Source organism: Eulemur rufifrons, chromosome 17 (assembly GCF_041146395.1).
Source record: "Eulemur rufifrons isolate Redbay chromosome 17, OSU_ERuf_1, whole genome shotgun sequence".
In the NCBI taxonomy this organism is placed as follows: Eukaryota; Metazoa; Chordata; class Mammalia; order Primates; family Lemuridae; genus Eulemur; species Eulemur rufifrons.
Genome location: NC_090999.1, coordinates 5,085,442 through 5,109,677, shown reverse-complemented (window position 1 = coordinate 5,109,677; position 24,236 = coordinate 5,085,442). Strand labels below are relative to the sequence as shown.

General features: G+C 41.8%; 1 protein-coding gene across 1 annotated transcript in view; it reads right to left on the bottom strand.

The window, feature by feature from the left end:
- Positions 1-24,236, bottom strand: part of ADCY2 (adenylate cyclase 2) — a 369,183-nt gene that overhangs the window by 143,780 nt on the left and 201,167 nt on the right. The window contains exon 4 of the mRNA XM_069492150.1: positions 17,483-17,632. Coding sequence (XP_069348251.1) covers positions 17,483-17,632 — 150 coding nt within the window. The remainder of the gene's footprint in view (positions 1-17,482; positions 17,633-24,236) is intronic.

Below are 24,236 nucleotides of genomic sequence, written 5' to 3'. Positions count from 1 at the left end.
GCGGCCATGTCATATATTGTGTGCTAGTTGCATTTTCTGAGTACAAATATGCTTAAAAGTCTTTATTTTAACCTGATTCATGAATGGTAGTTTCACTTCATGTATAAATTGAAGTACAAAGTATTTTTTCTTAAGTACTCTTAAGATTTTTGCTCTACTGTTTTCCAACATCTGGTGTTGTTTATGAGAAATGCAAATCTGACTCTTATCCCACAGCAGTTAACCTAGTTATTTTCTCCCTAGAAGCCTTTAGGAATTCTCTCTTTATCCTTAATACTGAATGTTGGCAGCACAGCAATAAGTTGGCTATGGTTCTTTGGAGAGCCTGTTCAACAAATGCAGATTCAGGCTTCTAACTGGAGTATCTTATCATTTCCTCATTTTTTTCAGTACAAAGAAATGTCTGTAAATTATGACTTAAAAGATGATAGGATAAAGATATTACTAAAAAGAAGGTAATGTGTTTGATTAGGAATTTGTTCATTCACTGGTAACCTGGTGTCCCAAACGAGGCATTCTCCTTCCCCACGTTCTTAGGCAAGCTTGGGCACTGTATCACTGGCGATGAGGGTTGAATGTCCTTTAATCTTACAACTTTTCAACATTTCCTTCTTCACAGTCTGTCAGCTGAAAAGGCACATCCTGTCTTTATGGATTGCATCAGCTCTTTCTTTTCCAAGGGCTTTCAATACACAAATGCTGGCTCTGCTTTTATTGTCACTCTTGAAAATTTCCTAGTGAAGCCAGTGACACATCAAATGGGTCTCAGCTCTCCTTCTGCCCTGATATAATGCATTGGCTGCTTTCTAGGGATGACTTTGTGAAATTCAAAAACTGTATATCTCACGTGAGCAAATACCCCGTGGGCGATGATAACAATTTATAAGATACCCACAACTTGCCTGAAGCAGGTAATGTCATTATCCCTATTTTACAGATGGGGAAACCAAGGAGCAGAAGGGATAAGTAACTCCCTAAGGCAACACAAATATCAATGGGTGTGAAAGATTTCAAACCAAACAGCATGGTTTGCTTCGAACCAGAGTCCTGCTCACAGCAATTACACAATATTGCCTCTCAACAAACAATTCAAAGAATGTCTGTTGCGGGCACTGCCAGCCGTATGGCATGCATTTGATGGGGTAGGGTGTATGGAAACTTAACTAAGCGGGTCGCTGTGGGAATGGCAAACAGAAACTGTCATATGAAGAAAGAAGCTACACAACAGAGAAGTTAATTGCATGAAGGATGCAAAATGAAAGTGGAGGAAAAGAAGGGAGGGTTGGAGCTGGGGTGTGAGAGAGAAAGGAGGAGGAACAGAGGGACTGAAGAGTGTGGTTTGGGCACAGACAGGTTTGGACATTCTGAGTTTACAGTATCAACAAAAAATAGATCAGAAACTCAAGCAAAAGTGGAGGGCAGCATTACCGAATGAAAACCAATAATCCAGATAGAATGGTTGAAAGTGTATGATGAACTGAAAGCTGACCAACAAAAGTATGGAGAAAGGCGCCTCTAGGAAGGGTCCCAGAGACTGCGTGTGTTTGGTGGTTGGAAATAGAAACGGGTCTCCAAAAAATGAGGAGAAAAAAAATAAAGTCAGAGAACTGAAATGGTATCAGGTGATTCTCCAAGAATTTTTCTCTCCCACTAGACAGAAAGGGGGTAATAGAAAGAAACACTGCAGAAGTTCCGGAAGAGGATGGAAAACGCCTTGAAGGTTAGCAAGTGTTCCCAGATGAATGGTGAGTTTAGATGGCAGCTGAATAGCGAAGTTAAAAAGTGGGTAAGAATTAAGAGAAACAAAGAGTAGTGACTACTTTTTCGAGAGGTTTAGTGGTGAGTGGAAGGAAACAAGAATGAAGACACTATTTGTGAGTTTCTCCCCCCCCAAAAACAAGACACTATTTGTGGGATGTCTAAGAAAAGGTTAACTTTTTTCTTAGCTTATTTGTTAATTTTAAAATAAGAGAAACTGCAATGTTTATCAGCAAGGGATAACTAACATAAACATGCATTATTAGGGCCACTGAGATAAATGATAATGTTACAATGTTGTAGGATCTCCTAAATGCTCACAAGATATGTTAGAAATAGAATATAGGCCTAATAAGTCATACTTTTAAAGAAAAGACGGTTCATTTTTGTTGTTGCTTTCACTGCCATTGGGGTCTTCTTCAAAAATTATTTGCCTAGGCCGATATCTAGAATAGTTTTTCCAACATTTTCTTCTAGAATTCTTATGGTTTCATGCCTTACATTTAAGTCTTTTATTCATCTTGAATTAATTTTTGTGAGTGGTGAGAGATATGGATCCTGTTTCATTCTTCTGCATGTGGCTATCCAATTTTTCCAGCACCATTTATTGAATAGGAATTCTTTTTCCCAGTATATACTGTTGTCTGCTTTGTCAAAGATCAGATGGCTGTATGTGTGTGGTTTTATATCTGGGTTCTCTGTTCTATTCCATTGGTCTATATATCTATTTTTGTGCCAATACCAAGCTGTTTTGGTTACTATAGCCATGTAATATATAGTTTGAAGTCTGGTAATGTGATACCTACAGATTTGTTATTTTTGCTTAAGATTACTTTGGCTATTTGGGCTCCTTTCTGATTCCAAATGAAGCATAGAATTATGTCTTCTAGATCTGTGAAATATGAGGTTGGTATTTTGATGGGGATTGCACTGAATCTGTAAATCACTTTGAGTAGTAAAATAAATAAATGAGACTTGATTAAATTAAAAAGCTTCTGCACAGCTAGGGAAATAATCAACAGAGCAAATAGACAACCTACAGAATGGGAGAAAATATTTACAAGCTACATATCTGATAAAGGGCTAATAACAAGAATCTACAAAGAATTCAAGCAAAATCAGCAACAAAAAAACCAAACAACCTCATTAAAAAGTGGGCAAAAGACATGAACAGAAGCTTTTCAAAAGAAGATAGACAAATGGCCAATAAACATATGAAAAATTACTCAATGAAACTAATCATTAGGTAAATGCAAATTAAAACCACAATGAGATATCACCTTATCCCTTTTAGAATGGGTTTTATTAAAAAGTCCCAAAACAATAGATACTGGTGTGGATGCAGAGAGAAAAGAAACCTGTTGGATTGGGACTGCAAATTAGTACAATCTATATGGAAAACAGTATGGAGATTCCTCAAAGAACTAAAAGTAGGTCTAACATTTGATCCAGCAATCCCACTACTGGGTATTTACTCAAAGGAAAAGAAGTCATTTTATCAAAAAGACACCTGCACATGAATATTTATTGCAGCACAATTCACAGTTGCAAAGATGTGGAATGAACCCAAGTGCCCATCGATTAATGAGTGGATTAGCAAAATGTGGTACATGTATACCATGCAATACTACTCGGCCATACAAAGGATGAATTAATGCCTTTTGCAATAATTTGGATAGAAATGGAGACCATTATCCTAAATGAAGTATTGAAATAATGGAAAAACAAACACCATATATACTTGCTTTTAAATTGGAACTAACCGATGAGCACATATGTGCACAGAAGGAACTAAAACTCAGTGGAAATCAAGCAGGGGGGCGGGAGGATGAGGGGATGGGAGAAAACCTACCTAATTGGTACAATGAACACTATCTGGGTGATGGGCACACTTATAACCCTGACTTAAGCATTACAAAAGCGATCCATGTAACCAAAAACATTTGTACCCCCATAATATCTTGAAATAATAATAAAAAAAAGAATACAAAATAGAATGACATTATTATTTTTTTTTAAAGATTAGGAAACAACACTAAGTATCAGGAAACAGAATGAGCGATATTAGATCTGGTATAATGATTCTGACAACAAACACAAATGGACTATCTCTCTCCAAAAAGCAAAGTAAGTTTAGATTTAGAAGCAGGATCAAAACATCATGGATTAAAAGAGAAATATTTAAAGAAGCTGGAAAAAACCTCATCAAAAATACATATTTTTAAAAGGGTATGTATTGATACCAGATAATATAAAAATGTTAAGGGGGAAAAACAAAAAGTGTAGCTTGTGAGTGATTATATGGGATCAGGTAGAAATCACTATTGCAGTGAATAAAGAATTTACTGAGTGTCTGGATACAAGATAAACATACATTCCAACAATACCTCTGTATACTATTTATAATCAGGTAAAACGCATGTTGAAAAGAAGATAACCTATTCACAAGAGCACAAAAATCTATAAAAATTTTAGAATAAACTTTTTAAAACTGTGTAGGAACTTTGTAGAGAAAACCCTAAAAGCTTGCTGACTAATTTAATGGTAAATTTTCAAAAATAAAGAAATCTAATATTTCTGAATGAGAAGACTAAAAGAATATATCTGGAAACCTGAAAAAAAGATACCACAGTCTATGTAGAAAAATAAACAGGCAAAACAAATCAAAGCCAAAAAAGTATATAAAAAAGGAAGGTGGTGGTAATCTTGCTAGATGCAGGAAGTTCTGTAAAATACGTCAATTACAACTGTGAAGTTACTGAGACAAGGATATAGAGACAAACTCCTCGATAAAAGAGATAATTCAGTTTAGCCTAAAATGTTAAAAATCATTAATATATGACAAAAGAGATACCATAACATAACAGAATAAAGAAAATACCTCATCAACAAGAAAAAAAAATGGATTCACATTATGATCATGTATATTATTCCCTAAGCTTAGGGTAGCCCCTGTGTTTTTGCTCTGCAGTTTTTACAATTCCAGTTTTAGCATGATCGCTACAGACAGAGGTTCACAGAATCCGAGAATCTTGGGGCAGATGTAATGGGCAGTTTGGTCCCCATGTGACACACAAGTTTCTCCACATCTGTGTTGGGTGCTGAAGCCTTCAACCTGTAGAGGCTGTGGGCGTCAGAGGGGTGTGTAGGTCCCCTGCCTCCCGGAGCTATAGCACTTCCCTGGGAGAGGGGATGTATCTTTGAGAGCATCAGAACTGGGTGTCATAGTTCTCGGGCTCTCTTGCCTTGAAAGGCATGGCGTGACAGCGAAGACAGACATGCTGGCATCAGACTTTGAAATTCCTCATCTCTCTGATCAATGGGTGCTCCGATGAGGAAAGCCTGAACAGCAAGCGGGTACAGAACATTCTTTGAAGCAACAGAAAAGCAAGTTTGCCAAACCCATTCTCAGCTGGCAGACTGTGTCAGTCATTATTTCTTTAGACTCAGAAGACAATTGAGCCCACCACCCTCCACTTCAAGTGTTAAAGAAAGAAACGAAAATTATTGTACTTGTCATGTGTAAAGGGAACACCCACAAAATACCATAAAATTGCTATATTTCTCTTTTTCTGCATAATAATATTCTTGATTTGACCTTCTGTAGGCTTCACTCTTATATTATTCATTTCCTAATCAAATGAAATAAAATCATAATGTCACCAAAGGGAGAAGACAGTAGCTATAAATGCTAATTTACATGAGAAATGAAAGGAACATTTTTCATGAAAACATATAAAAAGCAAACCTTATTTAAAGACAAGTTTGAAATTTTTCCCATTATTCATCAGCATCTTTGAGAGATCTGTCAATTCTTTCTCATATGGAATTTGTCACCTTTTATGTTCGTTTCTACCAGCTGATAAAGTACATCGCTCTTTAATGGAAGGATTTTCCTCTGTTTTTCAATAAACCATTCAAAATCCCACTCACACCTTTTCAGGAGGCCCACTCAGCTGAAAGAATTAGTGTCTTCAGAGCCCAGGTTTTGAGTCCTTCGCAATCTCTCTGCCTCTTTAAAGGGTAGAATCTGTTGTTGGCATTTGTCTCTCTGTCCAGAACCACCCTTTGCAATATCCACTCCTAAATATTCCTCGAAATGTTTTTTTCTCAGCTCATTAATAAAATTCATCAGCAAAGATCTGAAATATTAATAGTAATTATGTTAAGTACTGTAATTCCCAATGTCAAAATCTAACACTGCAAACTGTCCTCACAATTGTATCCCTGAGCCAAATGTTTTAATAAAGATTAGTTTAAATGCTTGCTCTTCAGCAGATCTGGATTCAGTTAACAGGCTTGGAGGATTTCGAGCCTGTATTTTATCTTCAACATAAAAATTGTGTTGTTCAAAACAAACACACACAGTTCCATCTCTACATAGCCTATGGAAGAAGACGGATCACTTCCGTGACAATTAGGCTAAAGTAACTCCAGTTCATAGAAATATGTCAGCCAAAATTACACTAGAAACTAGAGGAATATGGGCCTGAAAGAACAAATAACTGTAAATTTTTGCTATTTGTCCTTCTTTAGTGTTTGAAGTTTTATTGTGACTAAGTACTACTTTGGTGAATGATGATGAACATCAGCCTTATGCTGGGAAGACATATCTGATAATATCTGGGTTTGTTCAGAGCCATCACCAGGTAGGGAGTGTTCAGAAACTGCATTTAACCTGCACAGAATTCAGGAAAGAGAGAGAGGGAGAGATTTATGAATGGTGAGTCAAGAGGGCGGAAGGATATCTGTGAGTCCAGGGGTTGCTGTAAACTGTGAGGAGGGAAAAGTGTTGGAAGCTGTGGTTTTAGGACTATGAATAATAACCAATGAATAGCAATTAGTTAAACTAATTACTACTAATTACATATAAAATTAATAATTATATTGTGAAGGTTGAACAGAGAGAGTACACATATTTACATATGTGTAAATATGCAAACATATTTACACATATATACATATTATGTACATATTATTTACATAAATCTGCAGAACATATTTATGTGTTTTGTCAGTTAGTGTTTGGAAAGCGTATGTTCTTGCCTATTCCCTGCAGGGCACTGCACGAAGTTTTAAGAACATAAAGGAAAATAAGGAAATAATAGCCATTGCCCTCCAAGAACTCACAGTGTACTTTCAAGATGGCAGGAATGGGTCCTCGGCAGGTCTGCCAGAGGGATGATGATGCTGGGAAATGGACCCCTGAGTCACTTCACCTGGCACTGAACTCGTCCGGAGCTGCTGAGACGGCTGCAACGATCTGGCCCCGGGATCCCTGAACAGGACAAGCCGTGGGAGGACCCTGGGCTGAGACACCTGCCCGCCCGGCAGGCCTCAACCTGGGGGTGTTTTATCTCTTTCAAATGCACTTTTCTTCCTCCAATCATTGGTTCCTGCCCCAGAGTGACAAAGTCCAAACAACTAAACCGCGTCCAGGATCATTTCCTTCTGGGCAGAGATCACTGGCATGGCCCACTGAGTCCTGGATCTTGCCAGATTGGTCAGAATTCATTCTACAGCCCATGATAAAACACTCATGTGTTTATTCTATGCTGCTTGTTTAGAAAACGAAGTCTTGATTTCTTAGAGAATCCCCCACCTGAGAGATTAGAGAGGTGCAGAAAATAGGATCACACACACACACACACACACACACACACAAGATAAGAAAAAATTCCATCCTGAGGTCAAGCATTACTTGCTGGACCCTCACACTTGGAGTCTGGGCGATGCCAGGTACAGGAGTCCTGTGCAGCAGTGAGAGCGTCTCAGGACATCGGCTGCCTCCTCACGTTAACCTAAGGACACGGCCAGAGCTGCCACGAGGGCTTTCTATTTTTGCATTTCAACTCTAATAATTCCCCTGGCTGCTAACTGATTTTTATCTTGAGGAGAAACTTCTAGCCTTGCTTTTTCCATTCTTACAATGAGAATTATGCTTTTAGTTAAACTACCCACCCTTGAAACTTTTAAGCTCTGGATAGCAATTTTGCCTGAAATATGGTTATACTGGCACACACATTGAGATGTGCTGATGCTTTGGCCGAGAGGATGAAACTGGTTTTCCTTTAACATTTAATTTTATGGCTCCACTTTAATGTGCTTCCAAAACATCGTTAAAACTAGTAGAGGCTTGAGTTTTTGTCCTAATACATCCTCTTTATTTCACCTACAATCTTGTCAACATTTTATTCCTTTTCATGGTTTCCATGTTGTAATTTGTCTATTTTTAAAATAACTCTTTTTCATTGTTTCTGTTTGGATTAAAGCCTTTCTAGTAGCTATTACCGGAACATTAGCTGCATATACAAGGGACTGTAGCTGTGATTAGTTAGTGACTGCAATGCAGCCACTCAGTTGCTTTTCTACAAAACCAACCCCTCTGCCCGTCCCTTCCTTACAATCAATGCTTCCAAATAAAACACACTCAGAAAACTATGTAATGCAATAAATTAAAAGCAATTAGTAGGCAGTTTAAAATGCATTGCCAAAGATGCTGTACTAAGACATGTAATACAACTTTGATTTCCACCATGGGCAAAGAAAACAAACTCCTCTTTGCTGCTGTGTCAAAAGAGCTGGTGAAGCCCACAGTGTGGCCTTACTCACCTCCCACCTTCGACTCATCTGGCCTCCATCATTCAACACATCTGCCCCTTGAACACTGCACTGTCCAGGCCACTCGTGACCACCCCTTGGCCAAGACTTTGCACTCTTCTCTCTGTGGCTCTATGTTGACCATTATCCCCTTTAAACCTTCTTCTCTTGGTTTCTATTGGGCCACTCTTTCTGGCTTTTCTCCTCTAGTAGAGAATTATAATTTTCTGTTGCCTTGGTCTCCACTTTAAATATAAAGAGGATCATTTCCTAACAGAGGCAGAGCTCAATCATCCTCAGTTTCCATTTCTTCACCCCTAGTTCCTCAATGAGGTTGATGCAGACATCCAGCCCTATACACCACCTCCTGCCAACCACCTCCCTGTGGGACAGCTGGACGACGCAGCCTGCATGACTCACCCCGCTGTCCCCACCCCCGCATGGGCTGGGGAGACTCCCCGAGTGACCCTCGCAGTCCTGCTGTGCCTCCAGGCCACTCACGCCTGCTTGCACCAAACCCACCCGTCAGAACTCCCCACAGGAAGCCTGCTTGGGTAAACCTGCCCTGGGCCCCATAAAGCCTTCGGCCCACTTTCTGTCTTGCTCCCCACCCGCTGGCTGAGCGTGCGTGTCCTGGATGGCTCCCCCTCCCATGGGTCCTGCCAGCTGTGCTGCTCTCTCCTCTCTGGGATCTGTGAGTTATAAACTGCCTCTGTCATTTCATGTGTTCTGTTGACTGAAAAACCTGATCCTAACTTCTTTCTGGGACTCTCCGAGAGAGTGTATACTTCGGTAGGAATCAACTGGACATGGCCCAACAAGAGCCCTAAGGGTATAAACCATATAACTAGTGTAAAAAGGTTTCCTGTGAGAGGGACACCTGGAACAGGCTGGATGCTCAGGCACTGGTCATCTGCCAGGATAAAGAAGTATCCCATGAAAGCTACATTGTGAACACCCACAGTCAAGTCCCCAGGGGTCCCATCAGGGCAGGGAGAGAGTTTAGAGCCATTCTCATGAGAGAGACCTCAAGACCAAAATAGGAAAAAAATGTCATCTATGTAATTGTTTGATCTTTCTCAGTGACTTCGGCTGATTCATCTTCCTCTATCTTTGCTCAAACGTTGGGCACTGGTCCTGCATCCGTTCTGTCTTTTCTACTATACTCTTTCCTTAGGGGATCTCATTTGGTTCCATAGCTTTAAATACCAGCTATATGCTGATGGCTTCCAAGTGTACATCTTTAGCTCCAGATTTTATTTACAACTGCCAGCTTGGCATGTCCCCTTGGATATGTAGCTGTCATCTCAAATGAACTGTTCAGAACTTAATTCTTGATTTCTACAGCTCCCAATAAATACCATAATCAAAGACCTTGAAATCTTAGATGTGGCACACCAACCACCACCTAGTTGCTCAAGCTCAAAACCCAGAAAACTCTCTTAGTTATTTTATTTTTCTCTCACTCAACGTCTAATCCAGAAGTAGTCCCCACTAGTTCAATTCCAAAAGATATCCTGAATCTGTCCATTCTCACCCAGCGACCATAAGGGGTCAGCCTGCTGACACTCCTCCTGCTCCAACCCATCCTCTGCTAGCAGCCAGAGAATCCTTTCAGAGTTTGATCAGTTCACGTCACGACCTTCCTAAAACCCTTCAGTGACTTCCCACTCAATATATCATAAAATCCCAAGTCCTTGATGCACCGTGCGAGGTCCAGCCTGTGTCCTGGCTCCTGCCTCCCTCTCCAACTCTCTTCTCTCACCACCTGTCCCTCTGGCCTCTGCCTTCCTCACACAGGCCAGGCTGGCTCCTGACGCAAGACCTTTGCGGTTCCCGCTCCCTTTGTGGGAACACGTCTCATCAGATACTCACGGGGCTGTGACCTTCTGCAATTCACATCCCAAGAGGAGACGCCCTCCCTGGCTCCTCCAGTGTGGCCCTCGACATTCTCCCTCACACTTTGTCACATTATCTTCTCATGAAAACCGTGGGTTTGGTAAGTTATGGGCTGCCTCCTGCCACTAGAATTTAAGCATAAAGAGAACAGGGACCTTAAGTCTCAGGTACCTCTGTATTTCCCACACCTGGGACAATCCCCAGTAACAGACAAAGAAAACTTTGAATGTGGAATTTGATAGGTAGGAGAAGTGGCCCTTCCATATCCTGCATGATCCTGTAATTAACAGAAGAATATATGTGAAAATATTATTTCATTTGGAAAGTGTGTGAATGGGTTTATGTGCACATTATTATTTCACATTCTCCTTGTATTTCATTCTGATAGTGTCATATAGCCTCACATGCTTTGACATTATGACAACATCAGTCTTTGGGAGGAATTTTCACATCGAGTAGCACACATATATTTAATGGCCCATAATATGTAAATATACCAAAGGAATCTTCTAGAGAAGTTCCAGAACAGTATTTCCTAAAATCTTGAGAACACTCAGAAAACTCTAAAACCAATGCATAACACCTTTTGAAGACACATATGCAATTAATAAAACTTATGAGTCCTAATTTTCAATTTGGTATAAATAGAAGTGGGTACCTCAATTCAGTAAGCACAGCACTAATGCCATGGGAGGTATCTGTATCCACAACTGTGATCATGGTAATACCCTATTACACATGCATGATCAATAACGTTAACATTGTGCCATCAGCCCCATGACGGTGAATTCAAATACTTCCCCCAGCCCCATTCAAGGGTATAGTGGCCCATCTGCAATTACATTTGCAGAGAGAAAAATATGGTGGCAATCCCAGAAGACTTGACACTTCAACTTTGATTTTGGAGTAGGGACATGTTTATTTTTGCATGTGACAGATATCAGAAGAATGGTTAATAAAACCAGAAGGGCTGATTTTGAAATTCCTTTTTATTGAATTTATTTTACTCGTATAAAATTGATGTAGAACTTTCTGAAATCTTTCCACTAGATTATCCTTTGCCTATTATGCATTCTTTCTAGCACCAAAGTACCTCATTGCAGAATATAAAAAGTATGCAGTCTCCAGGAAATACTGAAAATTCCAGGGGCCTCAGAAACATCAAAACCAGGTGCTCACCTTGGGTTGCAATTTCCAGGTTTTGGAACTTCTCTGGTATCATCAACAAAAATTAGCTTTGGATAATATGGAGCAATATAAGTATCTGTCAGGTGTTTCTTCAACAAACCAGGTGCATTGCTTCCTCACCATGGACGTTAGCCAGGGGTTCTGCTCAAGTTTCTTACACAGAGGAAACTTCTAGAGTTTTATCATTTGACTTTTCTATGATGTAAATAGATTTAATCATTAAAAGAATCTCTGCTTGAGTGATTGCTGTAACTCTATTTTACTTTTTTCCTTTAGAGCAAAACATCTAACTTTTAAAAAAAATGAACAAACAGTTGCTGATATGTTTTCTGTGAGTCCCTCGAACCACCTGCATTTATGTTCTTCGTTAGGCATCAAGACTGGACAGTAATTCCTCACTGTCTCCTTCCTCTTCTCCTTGAACTTGGATCTGGAAGTGTTGATTTCTTCTTAAAGGAGGCAGAGTAGACATTCACAGCACAGCCTTCATTGCAATCTTTGAAAATATGCAGTGATTCCAACTAAAGACCTTATCAGACAATATTGTAGACTTGATTTGAGGATTACTGATATATTTTTTCTGGAATTGATTTTCATTCCTCATTTAAAAACACCCATAAGCATCATGACAAAATTGTAGCATCCCAAAACATCCTGCCCTGCAATTTCTCAGTGAGGCATAAAATCTGAGCTTCGTGAGAATTTAAGTCATCAGTACAGTACCATGTGGTCCAAACCATTAAAACAATTCTTAAATTTCATTCTGCTGGATTAAAATGGCAAACACTATGAAGAGAGCCCTTTCATAAAATCTCAACTTCATTTTTTCAACTTTCAAGCAAAATATATTGTCTTCTATGCCATCAATCTTTCATTAATGAAGGCTGGGGGAAAAGTGTGACCAACACCTACATAAGCTACGCCCTCTCCACCAAGGGAGAGGTACCAAAGAAAAACGTAAGAAATTATTTAATGACATCTAAAAAAGCAGACATAACACAAACATATCCTTGGGGTGGGGGAAAAGAGGTGGGGGATGGCATGACCAGCGTCAAACACGCCCCTGCCTCAGCATGGTTGAAATGTGGGCCCAGGGTGGCAGCTGATCTCTGTTGTGTGATGCTAGTACAAGAGAGTTCAATGGCAAGACCAGCTCCTGACCACTTTCTTGGTGAGATACCGTTTTGGATGCCGGTAAGACTGTTGCTTAAAGTTGACAAGGGATCAAGTAGAACTCCCATCAAAAAGTCCTCCATTGCCGGGAAAATCTCCAGTTATCATATTCCCAGAAATCACTCCAGAAAATCTACGGAGAATCAACATGAGATGTAGAAGGGCCCTGGCAGCCATACTTACTAGTTGAGTGATCTTGGACAAGTAACACAGACAGTTCCTTTATTTGGTTTAAACAGGTAAAAGCAGTTAAGTCAGAGTGGCTGTAGGGATAAAGAAGACAGAGTGATAGGCTGAATAATGGTCCCACAGAGATGTCCCCACCCTAATCCCTGGAGCCTGGGACTAGGTTAGGGTACATGGCAAGCCAGAAATTTTGTAGATGTAATTAAATTAAGGATCTTGAGATGGCAAAATTAGCCTGGCTTATTTAGGCAAGCCCAGTGTAATCACAAGAGCCATAACAGGGAGGCAGGAGGGTTACAGTCAGAGAGAGGGAAGAAAATGTAACAGCAAAATCAAAAGTAGTCAGAGAGAAAGAGAGAGAGAGAGGAGGGAGAGAGAGAGAAAGAAAGAGAGACAGAGAGATTGACTGGAAAATTCTATCCCACTGGCTTTAAAGATGGAAGAAGGGGCCAGCAGCCAAGGAGTGCAGGCAGCCCCTCTGGAAGTTTGAAAAGACAAGGAGATGGATTCTCCCCACAAAGCCTCCAGAAAACCCAGCCCTGCTAATACCTTGGCTTTAGCCCCGGGAGACTGATTTCGGACTTCTCACCTCTAGAACTGTAAGATAACGAATCTATTCTTGGTGGTTTTAAGCCACCAAGTTTGTCATGGCCTATGATGGCAGCACTAGGAATCCCATAGAACAGAATACATAAAGTACTAAATAGACCACCCGGCACTTCATGGGAACGCAAAGAAATGTTAGTTGCTTCTGTTCTTCTTTTCTCAAATGAAAAAGGACCAAATTTTAGTAGCTCAAATCTAGAACGACTTAAACACTTCACCTAGTCACATAAATGACTTACATAATACATTCAATAAAGCCATAATATTTCACCTGACAGCAGTCCCCAACCTTTTTGGCACCAGGGACCAGTTTCATGGAAGACAACTTTTCTACGGACTGAGGGTCGAGGCGGGATGTCGTGGCAGGGGGAGATGGTGCACAGCTCAGGTGGTGCTGGGCCGAGGCCCGGGGCTTGGGGTCCGCAGTGCTAGCGTATTAGGATAAAGATGAATACGTTCATTGCCTACCCAGCCACGGGCACACAAGACCACTTGCTTGTTTCATTGAAGTCTGCAGAGAGGAAAACAATTTTGCATCCAAGGACAGCCAGGAAGCCTACTGATTCATTAAACCCCCACAGAGGGGCACAGAATCTCGGGACAGCGTGGGGTCTCTGTGCCTCGACTGACAAGCATTTTCTACTGGAATCCATGTTCTGTCATGCACAATCCAGAGGATGGTTCCAGATTAATTTAAGGTAGACCATGTAAAAATTCTTTGAATTACTTAAAAACAATGACAATATATAAATTAAAGAGGGTTTATTCTCTGTCTAAAAGAGAATAGGGGTTTTTACTCCTGCAGAGGCAACATTTATTTCAGCTGCCTCGGCAGTTAGGAGATAGGGCTCTTGTTTGGCTCAGAATTCAGGTCTCCTCAATTCCTGAGAGTCTATTACGTGCTCCAGAGAGAAACTTGCAGGAGTGTGTTTTCTCAGGTCTGACAGAGAGCCATCTGTCACACTGCATGGTGCTCAGGAAAAGAAGATGGTTGTGACTTCTGCAGGATGTGAAACTTAAGACAAAAGGCAAAACTCAGAGAGCTGAATACTTTGGTCCTCAAAGGTGGCCTCAATTCTAATGCAATGCATTCCTGTTCCTACCTGGAGAAATTGTGATTTTTATTATTCATCCATGAGGGCACCTTTAGGGAGAGAATTAAACTCTGAGAAACTCTCTGCCAACATTTCTTATTCCTTCCTCCCTCAAAATCATATAGTGCAAATAACCACATTATTGAAACCTGCTTTTTAACCTCTAAAATTCATCACATTTCTGTCATGAAAAATATCACAAAATTTGAAGAAAATAAAGTACAGAGTCCAGCAATTTTGAAAAGAGTTCAGAATCCCTAGACACTTCTGAAAAGTGTCACCCGTTTGTAGCCCCTCCCAGGTTGAAGAGGAGCAGCCTCCCGGCTCACCTGCCACTTGCCTTCCTCTCCAAGGACTGGGGGAAACAGGCAGCAGAGAAAGGAAGCAAGGCCAGGAGCCATTCAAGACAGTGGTCCCTCAGCCTCTGGGAGCAGAACCTTGCTCTGAAGCAACTGCCAAAATTTAACATTATCTGGGCGGTATTTATCCAAAGACTGGAACAAATCGTTTTCTGGCTGCTCAGCACATGCCCTTCAGCATGGAGAAATTGAAAGGACGTTACTGTTTGCCACAGTGATTGCAGATGAAGCAAAGGCAGTTTGTGGCCAGGGAAGAGCAGAAAGCGACACATGGGACCCAAAGAAAGGGACGTGTGGGACCTAAGAAAAGTGACATGTGAAACCCAAAGAAAGTGACATGTGGGACCCAAGGAAAGTGACATGTGGGATCCAAGGGAAGTGACAAATGGGACCTAAGGAAGAGACATATTGGGCCCAAGACCTTAATCTGTGTATGGCCTGCTCGCCCTCATTGTGTCAGGGACTGCTCCCCTCTGGGAAGGCCACATAGGTTGTCATTGGCCAGTTTTTGTTAGTTTCCGTACACCTATCAGATTAACCAAGATAATTTCTTTTTCCCACTTAATTATAGGCGGTCTGAAAAAAGCACAAACATTTATTCTCATTCTAGAAACATATTTTCTAAAGCCCTAATAAGAAAAGTACTATGTTCTAGGCATCAGACCCTGGAGGTGGACTTCCAATTTTTGTGACAGAATGCATTTGAGGTGGTAAATTATATTTCACTAAGCATCTTTAATATCAATTCTTATTTCTTCAAAGTGTCCCTTTTACCTTATTTTAAAAAGAATCATTGGCTTCTTTTTCTCAAACCCATGACGGCCCTAGGGAGTCTTTGGCAGGTCAGACACCAAAGGGGTCTAATTCCTGAGCCACGGAAGGTCAGCGCGGCCTATCTGGCCACTTGGAGCCCTCAGCTCACTGTGGCAAGGGGCGCCACATGCTTCGGGCTGCTCAGGTCTCTTTGGAGAAACAGGAACTGCAGGACGGGCCAGTAACCTGACATAGTGCTTTTGTCAACACTGTTACAGTAAATATTAGGTTATATAATTAATCTACTTGGATTTTCAGTTCTCCGTAGCCTTGGTGCTATTCTGAAGCATATTTTGGAAGTGGTGGGAAAAAAAAGTTAAATATGCCTGTTCGGACCCACCGATCCAGTCTCTCCTGTTTGAGAAAAGAAACCATCTCCCCTAAGACATCTGAGCTCCATGGCACGCAGGAGAGCAGGACCAAGCATGAACACGAAGTGCTGCTTGTGCAAACTGGAATTTTCTAGGGCCCAGCTGTAAAACATTCCGAGCACAAGTGTATGATCACTGGATAACAGTCCCAAGCTAAAATCTGTCTACGTCTCTTAAAGCTGAATCCAGAATTTGATATACACATAGACCAAAGAATTAAACCGCAGTTACCGAATACCTTTGCTAGGTAGGTGGTAAGACAAACTGCAATTTTTAAGACAAATTATAAGATTTTCCACTAATACCAGTGACAAAGAATGTTTATAGCAATACCCCAGCACCTAGAACCATGCCTGAAACAAAATTGGTACTCGATAAATATTAGTTGAATGAACAAACTAATACCTCTGCTTGTGAAAAGGAATCTGATTACTCTTCATCAGTCCACACACAAACAAAAGTCCAGTGCCAGCATTTAAAGGATATTTTTGTTTTTTGCTCCCACTACAATACATTTTGATGAAATTTTATAGAACAGACTAATTCAATACAATTTAACAAACAATAGTTACGTATCCACGGTGTGCCAAATACTGCCAACAGCATAGGTATCACAGAGAAGGGGACACGGTGTTCACAGACAGCCTTGATATAATAATTCTTGCCTGTACAGACTGGGTTCCCAGTGAGAAATGCAGCAAGCCATTCGCATGGGTACCGGCCAGCACCTGAAGTGCAGCATGTCAAACGCAGGCCCCCTGTGGTTTCCCTTCCACAGCACACCTGTGTGTCCCGCTTTCCACCGTCCTCGATACCAGGTGGCTTTGTTTCCCCACCTCTCCTGTGGATCTCCATTGCTTATCTCCTGTAATGCTCCCTTGCCGCCTGTATATTTCACTGATATACATTTCTATGCATCACCAACAGCAATCCCCCTGGCATAACCTCTGACAACTGCTCCAACTTAGCGCCTTCCTGGAGCCTCCTTCCTGACTCCAATCACCTCCCTCGGGAAGGGCTCTGTCAGTTCCTCCTGTGTGGACAACGATACCCTACAAAGTGCTGCGAAGGCACAGCAAGGGGAAGGGGCGCATATTTCAGCCGGGGAAACTCTTGCCCCAAACACTAACCAAAAGCGAATGCTTAAGGAAGTATTATTTGAATTTCCCCAGCCATGTGTTGACGACAGCTGATGTAGCTGCCTGCCTGTGGGTGACCTGGGTCCCAGGTCTGGAGGCTGCACAGAGAAGATGTCATCTCTGCTCTTTTGCTTATAACTCCCAAGAGCAGAGCCTGGGCTGGGCACAGGCAATCGGCTGTTCTGGTTTCTTTCTGAAAGCCATGGATGAATGGATTCCATATTTGATATTAACAGCAGCAACATCATTTTTGTAACGCCTAAAATAACGTGGACATGAGATTAAAAATGCATTACCTGCTGACGTTTTTCAAATTCCAACTTGATCCGGGACTTGATGCAATTGCACGTGTCCTGATATGTTTGCTGCAGAGCAAGTTCCATGAGGTGCTTGTGGTACGCTCCTGCCAGGTTCCCGCAGATGAAAATGATCACGTTGGCCAGGATCTAAAGAGACAGAAAGAGCTGCTCAATGGGGTGAGTGTTTCTAACTCACAAAGGCAATAAAAACAGAATGTACATTAGCAACAGTCTTCAAAGAGATAATTGCAGGAAGTTAATTTTACTTTCGATTCCAAACTAACGTTTCTATTTGCTTAACAGAAAACATCAATCTCCATTAGGGGTTGTATCCTTTTCCTGCATTTATGCCCTTTGGTAGGCGACTTTTGTCATCCCGCCCCTGACTTTGGGCTCAGCCATGTGATTTGCTGTGCTTTGGCTGATGCAATGTGGACAGAAATAACCATGGGCCAGATTCTGCCCAGGGTTAGAAGACCTTGAGTGTTTTCAGGTCACTTTCTCGTGCCTGAACATGCACAAGGAAAGAACATGCCCTGCCCAGCCCACCAGTCCCAGGATGAGAGATACATGCAGCAGAGACACCCTAGCCAACCTCCAGTGTGTTACTGTGTGCCGCTGAGCTTTCATGGTTGTTACACAGCATCGTGTTACCAGGTGACTGATACACACTGCCCACACAACCAAAACTGTACATGCTGATAAGTGATATTCCCCATTATCTTTTGTTTATGTAGAGATATGGTAGCCTTTCAAAATATGTAACTCATTACTCCTTTGATGATAAAAACAATTCATGTCACAACAATTTGGGAGGAAAACAGAAAATACATAAAGAAAAACTAAAAATAATCCATAATTGTCCTTCCCAGGAAGAACACTCTTGCTGTCCATATGGCCTTGTCTGCCCACTCCAATTCTCTCTGTATTCTCAAAATTGGTGCCATACTTTGTTTTGTCAAGACCTCTATCTTGTTCCAAAAGGTGTGAGTTCATTCTGAATGTAGTTTTGTGCTTTGTTTTGGTTTAATATTTAATTAAATTTTTTTCAGATCAGATAAATTCTATAGAAATAGGATTTTGAATGCTTAAATAATATTCAGTTCTATGACTGTATCATCATTTAGTTATGTTCATATTGTCCAGTACTTATTTTATTGATATACTGCACGTTTGAATTATGCTATAGGGACAACCTCATGTATAAAACCTTGGCTTCCTGTTTGATCATTTCCTTAGACTTGATTATTGAAAATGTACTGAGTCAAAAGTGATGAATGTTTTTAAATCCTTGATACGTACTGCAACATGGCTCTCCAGAAATGTTCCATTTCTATTGTTATCAACAGTGTATGACAATGGTCTTTTCAGTGTGTGTTCTTATTAGGGAGTGTACTATTCACATAGAGCAAGCTCCTGTGAGTTCAGGGCTAGCCCCACAGAAAGGAGGTCAAGAACTATGCAGACTAGAGGAGGCTTCAACACCGTCCCATGTAACCCACTCATGTCACAGAGATTTGAGGTCAGAGAGTTCCCATAGCTCACCCACATTCTCTCAGGTAACCCCTCATAAGTCTTTATATGCATCCGTATTTTATCTCACCTCCCTTAGCGCTGATGAATAAAATATTTACTGGGTATTTTTCTGTGTGTGTGCTTTGTGTGTGATATATGCATGTGTTATGGATGTGTGATTTGTGAGTTCTATAGTCACATGGGGTGCATGCATGCATGTAATTGTGCATGATATATGCATGTGGCATTCATGTATAACTGTGTGATTTGTGTGTGGTCTGTATGCCTGAGTAAGGTGTGCTGTGTGTGCATGTGATATGCATGTCATACATGTGCTCTGTGTTGAAGGCATGTGCGCTCACAATCTGTGTGTAAGTGTGTGCAGCAGCTCAGAGCTTGGGAGCAACGTGGCAGTCCTCAGTGCTACTTCGCACATTTGCTAGCGCCATGGGGCTCTCTTCCTCCCCATTGCCAGTCTTCGACACATCTTCCCTGCTAATGTCAGGCCTGAAGCACGTGGGAAGTCCTGGTGACCTTCCTGCCTTCTCCCTTGAGGGGACCCTCCTCCAGCTGAGCCTGATTGCTCCCAGTGCCGTGGCCAACAGCTCTCCATAAATTAAGTCCTGCCACACTTTGCTCCTGCAAAATGACCATCTGCTTTGCTAAAAATGCTCAGACTTTGTCATCGCCAGATTTGCTCTGAAGAACAGTGCACCAAAGAATGCAGGAAATGAGAAAAGCTAATGCAAACCATGCTGCTCAGATTGAGAAAATACCAACTCCTTCCTTATTAGGAGTAGCTGAAATAATAATGAAAATAACTTAGTGATGTTTCATGACAGCTTTTTAATTCCCTCCTCAAAAGTGCCTTCAAAGCATAACTATCAACATGTTAGGAAGTAAATTTCTCCAAATTAAGAACCAAGCATAAGCAACAGAACTGAGCAAAGCCATTGTCGCCTGTCCCCTGGCCTCCTGCAGCAGGGAGAACAAATGGAGCGCTTTGGTACCAACCCAGAAACCCCAACGTGCATCCCCATCCTCTGGAATGGCAAGTACTGTCTTTTCCCGTCTTCCTCCTAGAATCCCACTCCCCACTTCTATCTTCTGAATTCCCCTGACCTTGTGGGCCTTGTAGCCACAGAACCGTCTGCACTGAGTGTCAGAATTCTTTTCTTTATTGCCGTAGCCTTTTATAACCATAACTGGGGCAGCCTGCGTGGAGAACCACCACCTCCAAGCCACAACCCTCCCTGCAGACTGAAGTCGGGGGACTCCCCAGTCTGCTGGGCCCCAAGCATATCACCGGTGTGGCTGACCCGGTAAATGTCCCTTGTCCATTAGGAAGTTTCCCCACAATCCACAGTAGAAGCTTGTCTGTCCAAAGCAAGAGGCAGCTCTCTGAACAGCAGTGTGGCTTCGCTCCCCTCAGACCCTGCCTTCCGGCCACCATGCTCTGACTGCCTCGTTACATTGGCACATTTGCCTTGTCATGGAACTTAAGGAAAAACCTTCTCTGAGTCATTTATTCTGGATACTGCATTGCTTCAAACAAATGCAATTAGAACCCTTCCTGGCTATAGATAATGGGAAAAAATGAATTTACTGATTTGTATTCACATATTCAAAGGAAAACATTTAAGAACTAAACAACTAAGAGTCTTAATGCCAAATAAAATATGGAATTTCTTTTCTGATGGAAAATTTATCAAATGATAAGCCTTTTCCTGATATCTGATTTCAATCTGCAATACTGTACTCAAAGGTTAATAGAATTAACCGTGGCATTTTAATCATGACACACATTTACAAACATGATTAATGTCCTAAAGCATTTTTCTTGCAAAGTGGTGCATTCATATAATGACTTTATATGAAATCTAGGGCAGCATGGAAGTGATTAGGTTAAGATTTTCTTTTCAGTAATAGTATCAAAACATATCATTTTCTAGAAGACTGCTAAAGCAGAACATATGACAAAAAATCCTATTTTCATGATGTTGAGTTTGTTTTATAACATCATACTGTCTTGATGTTTTCTTTTATCTTGTTGTTGCTTCATTTAGCTCCTCTCACATCTGTCAGAAAACAGGAGAGGGAAGTTGGCGTCCCACGAGATGTCTTGGAAGAAAATAAATTGTTTAAGGTAATAAGCCCAGTCAAGGTTTGCCCTGAAGATTAAAACCAGGCCTTGCAATCGAGCAGGGTGCATGATCTGGAATCTGTGCAACTGGAACCGCGCCAGCATGTCCCACAGAGGCTGGCTGTCCCCACCGCTCCCCACTCCCTGTCTTCGCTTGATGTAAATGTGGGGTGATATGTCAACACTTCTTGGTGAATCTCAGAGGATGCAAATTAAAATCCTGTGCTGGTGGGAAGGCCAGTGTCTATGGAGAAATTGTGATTTTGTTTCTTGCATAGTGATCATCATTTTCTTCCAAATGCACCTTTTATCTTTTCACCCCTGCAAGAGGACAGAAGGCAACAAAACCAGGGGCATGGACATGTCTTATTATTTCATCTCATAGGCCAGGAAACAAAAGTCCAAAAAAATTAAGCAACTTGAGGGCTGGCCCCAGGCCAAACAAGGCTCTCAAGAAGTCCTCCCACACCAGCCCAATTCACATGCCTCAGGTCAGATTCCTGCAGTGCAATATGACCCTCTGCTGGGGGTGGGGAAGGTATTTCAGAGGAATTTTTAAAGAGACATGTGTTACTTAGAAACTAGCATTTTTCTCTTTTATAAAGCATATGTATCTTATGCTATAACGTGTTCACATCAGTTAAAGTTACTTTAAGCGGCTGCTCTTGGAGACTTATGTGCTCATGGCGTCTGTAACTGGTTCAGCACACGTGTGCATGTTTAGACAAAAGAGGAGGGTCAAGCTGCTCCCAACAAGACCGTGTGACCCAAAGTGTGCCCCACATGAGGATTATTTCACCTGGGAAGAGGACTTTTAAGGGTGTCAGTTCACTGTCTTCAAACATTTGAGAAATTATCACACGGGTTAGGTGGACATTTAGATCCCTCAAGACTCTGAGATATTATGTGTTTTAAAGCGCTCAATATTCCAATTCTTAATCTTATGTTAGAGGTGGCAAACATAAAATGGTCCCAGAGGATAGCAGGCAGCGCCCACACATGCTGGGGGGGAGGCAGGGCTCCTGGTGGTGAGGGAAATGCCACCACTTAAGGACAGGTTTTCTCTGTGAACTAACTGCACGGTGTCAGAGGAGAAAGGATATTACAGCATTTGAAACAGGTTAAAACAAAGCAGCTTAAAACAAAGCAGATCATAAATATGCCAAAACACCAATTGTAAGTCGAAGGAAAATAGAAGGGAGGACAAGGACTTGATGATGGGAGCTGGGGATGGAGACTCAGCAAGCACACTGGTCTCGGCACCATCAGAACTGGCCTGCGTCAAACACGGCTCTTGCTCAGGGGAGAAATGATCACGTAGAATTTCCCTTAACTGATCTCTCAAACCCAACGGCAGAGGATCCCAATCCCACCTCCTTAGCATTCCTTGCAGCCCCCTAAGAATCAGATTGGCCATGTATCATGGCCTCAGGATTTCTGCTCTCTGCCAGTCATCTAGTGACGGTCAGAGATGCTGTGCTTGGTCAGTACCATGAAGGATCCTGAGGTCACGTGCTAGATCCTTCTTGTAATCTGAAAGCCCTCCAAATGAAGAGGAGTGGAGTCAGAAGGAAAGGTAGAAAGAAAATTGAAAGAGCAACAACCCCAGCAATGGATGTTACTGGGGATTTGGGCTAAAAAACTGGAATTGAAAATTGGGAGTCAAATACAATTTGGGTTTTGATGGAAGCTGCCATTACAAAATAGATAGTACGGTTGGTCAGGATTATTATTTTCATTATTCTCTTTTAAACTGCATCTGTTGTTATTAAGTCTTTTTGAATAGCCAACATCGTGCTATTTCTCCAGCTGTGTTTGGGCTGAAGGGTTAAAGGACCTTGTACATAGATAGGACTCAAGTCTGGTATAGTAACTACATGAGGGTGGCAGCTTGCAGAGCTCTTTGCTCCTCCCAGAGGTGCCCCAGCAGCCCGTTCAAAGCCAGCTGGCAGAGATAAGCCCAGAAGACCCTCAGGATCTTGGTAGAAAGTTCCCTCCACAAATTAAGTCACTGAGAACCCAGCTTCCCCCTGAGAAGGGAAAGCGGAATTAACCACACAGAAACCAAATTTCTCAACTCATTGAGTGCAGACTTGAAATTGATGGGGAGAAGCCTGGGTTGGATAATAGTTTAGAACAAGGGAGAAGGGGAAAACGTAGTTTCCAGTACCCAGAGTGCCATGGAGGAAAACAGCACAAGCCTCTCCCGGGGAGGTGTGGGCTCCCTCTCCTTTCCGCAGAGGAGGGCAGAGGAGGGCGCTGGTGCTGCTCACTGCCCGTCCCTTCCCGCTGACCCCACACAGAGCAAGCCTGGCTTCAGGGCTTCGCTCCTCTCCCCCATGGGGAGAAAGAGGACCAAACAAATGCACTGTGTGGGGACGTTAGGAAGATAAAAATGGAAAAAGAAAAAGGAACCCTCTAATGAAGCTCTATGAGGAAATATCTTTAAAGAGGCATATGGAGCTTTACAGCTCTCCACGGGGATTTCTTAGGCCTTTATGATAAGTTAAAAGGGAGGGAAGCGCTGTCGCTATAACTCGTATCACGCTACTCCTGCATCCAAAATGGGGCCAGGCATTCTCTTTTCATCATTGACTTCTGCAGGCCTTTTCTGCAAAGCAAGGCTATCAGACCTTTTTTTCTTTGCTTCCTTCTGTTTCAGCACAGCTCCAGCCCAATTCCGAGAGCACCTGTGATTGCAAAGCACTCCTGTGAGCATCAGTCCCCGGCCAGTGGAAGGCCGGCATGGTATTGTTTAGATAATTACATCTGATATTTTGTCAGCCAACAAATCAATGATGAACTGAACTTTACGTCTCCACTGATGCCCGATAGAAGTCATTATCTCCTTGGTCTCTGTGAGTCCAGATAGCTGAATGGGTGTTAATTATTCCAAAGATGTTCCACCTGCTTATTTCAAAACCCAAAGGACCAACTGGTCCGGGGTCTTCCAAGAAGCTTATTAAATGCTGTTCTCTGTGTCTTCTGAAAACCTCTCTTCCACAGTAATGTCAGAACAGGAGGACACATTTTAAGTATTGTAAATATTGTGTCTCAATGTTTTTAAAAAACTTAGGAATATGCAATTATATG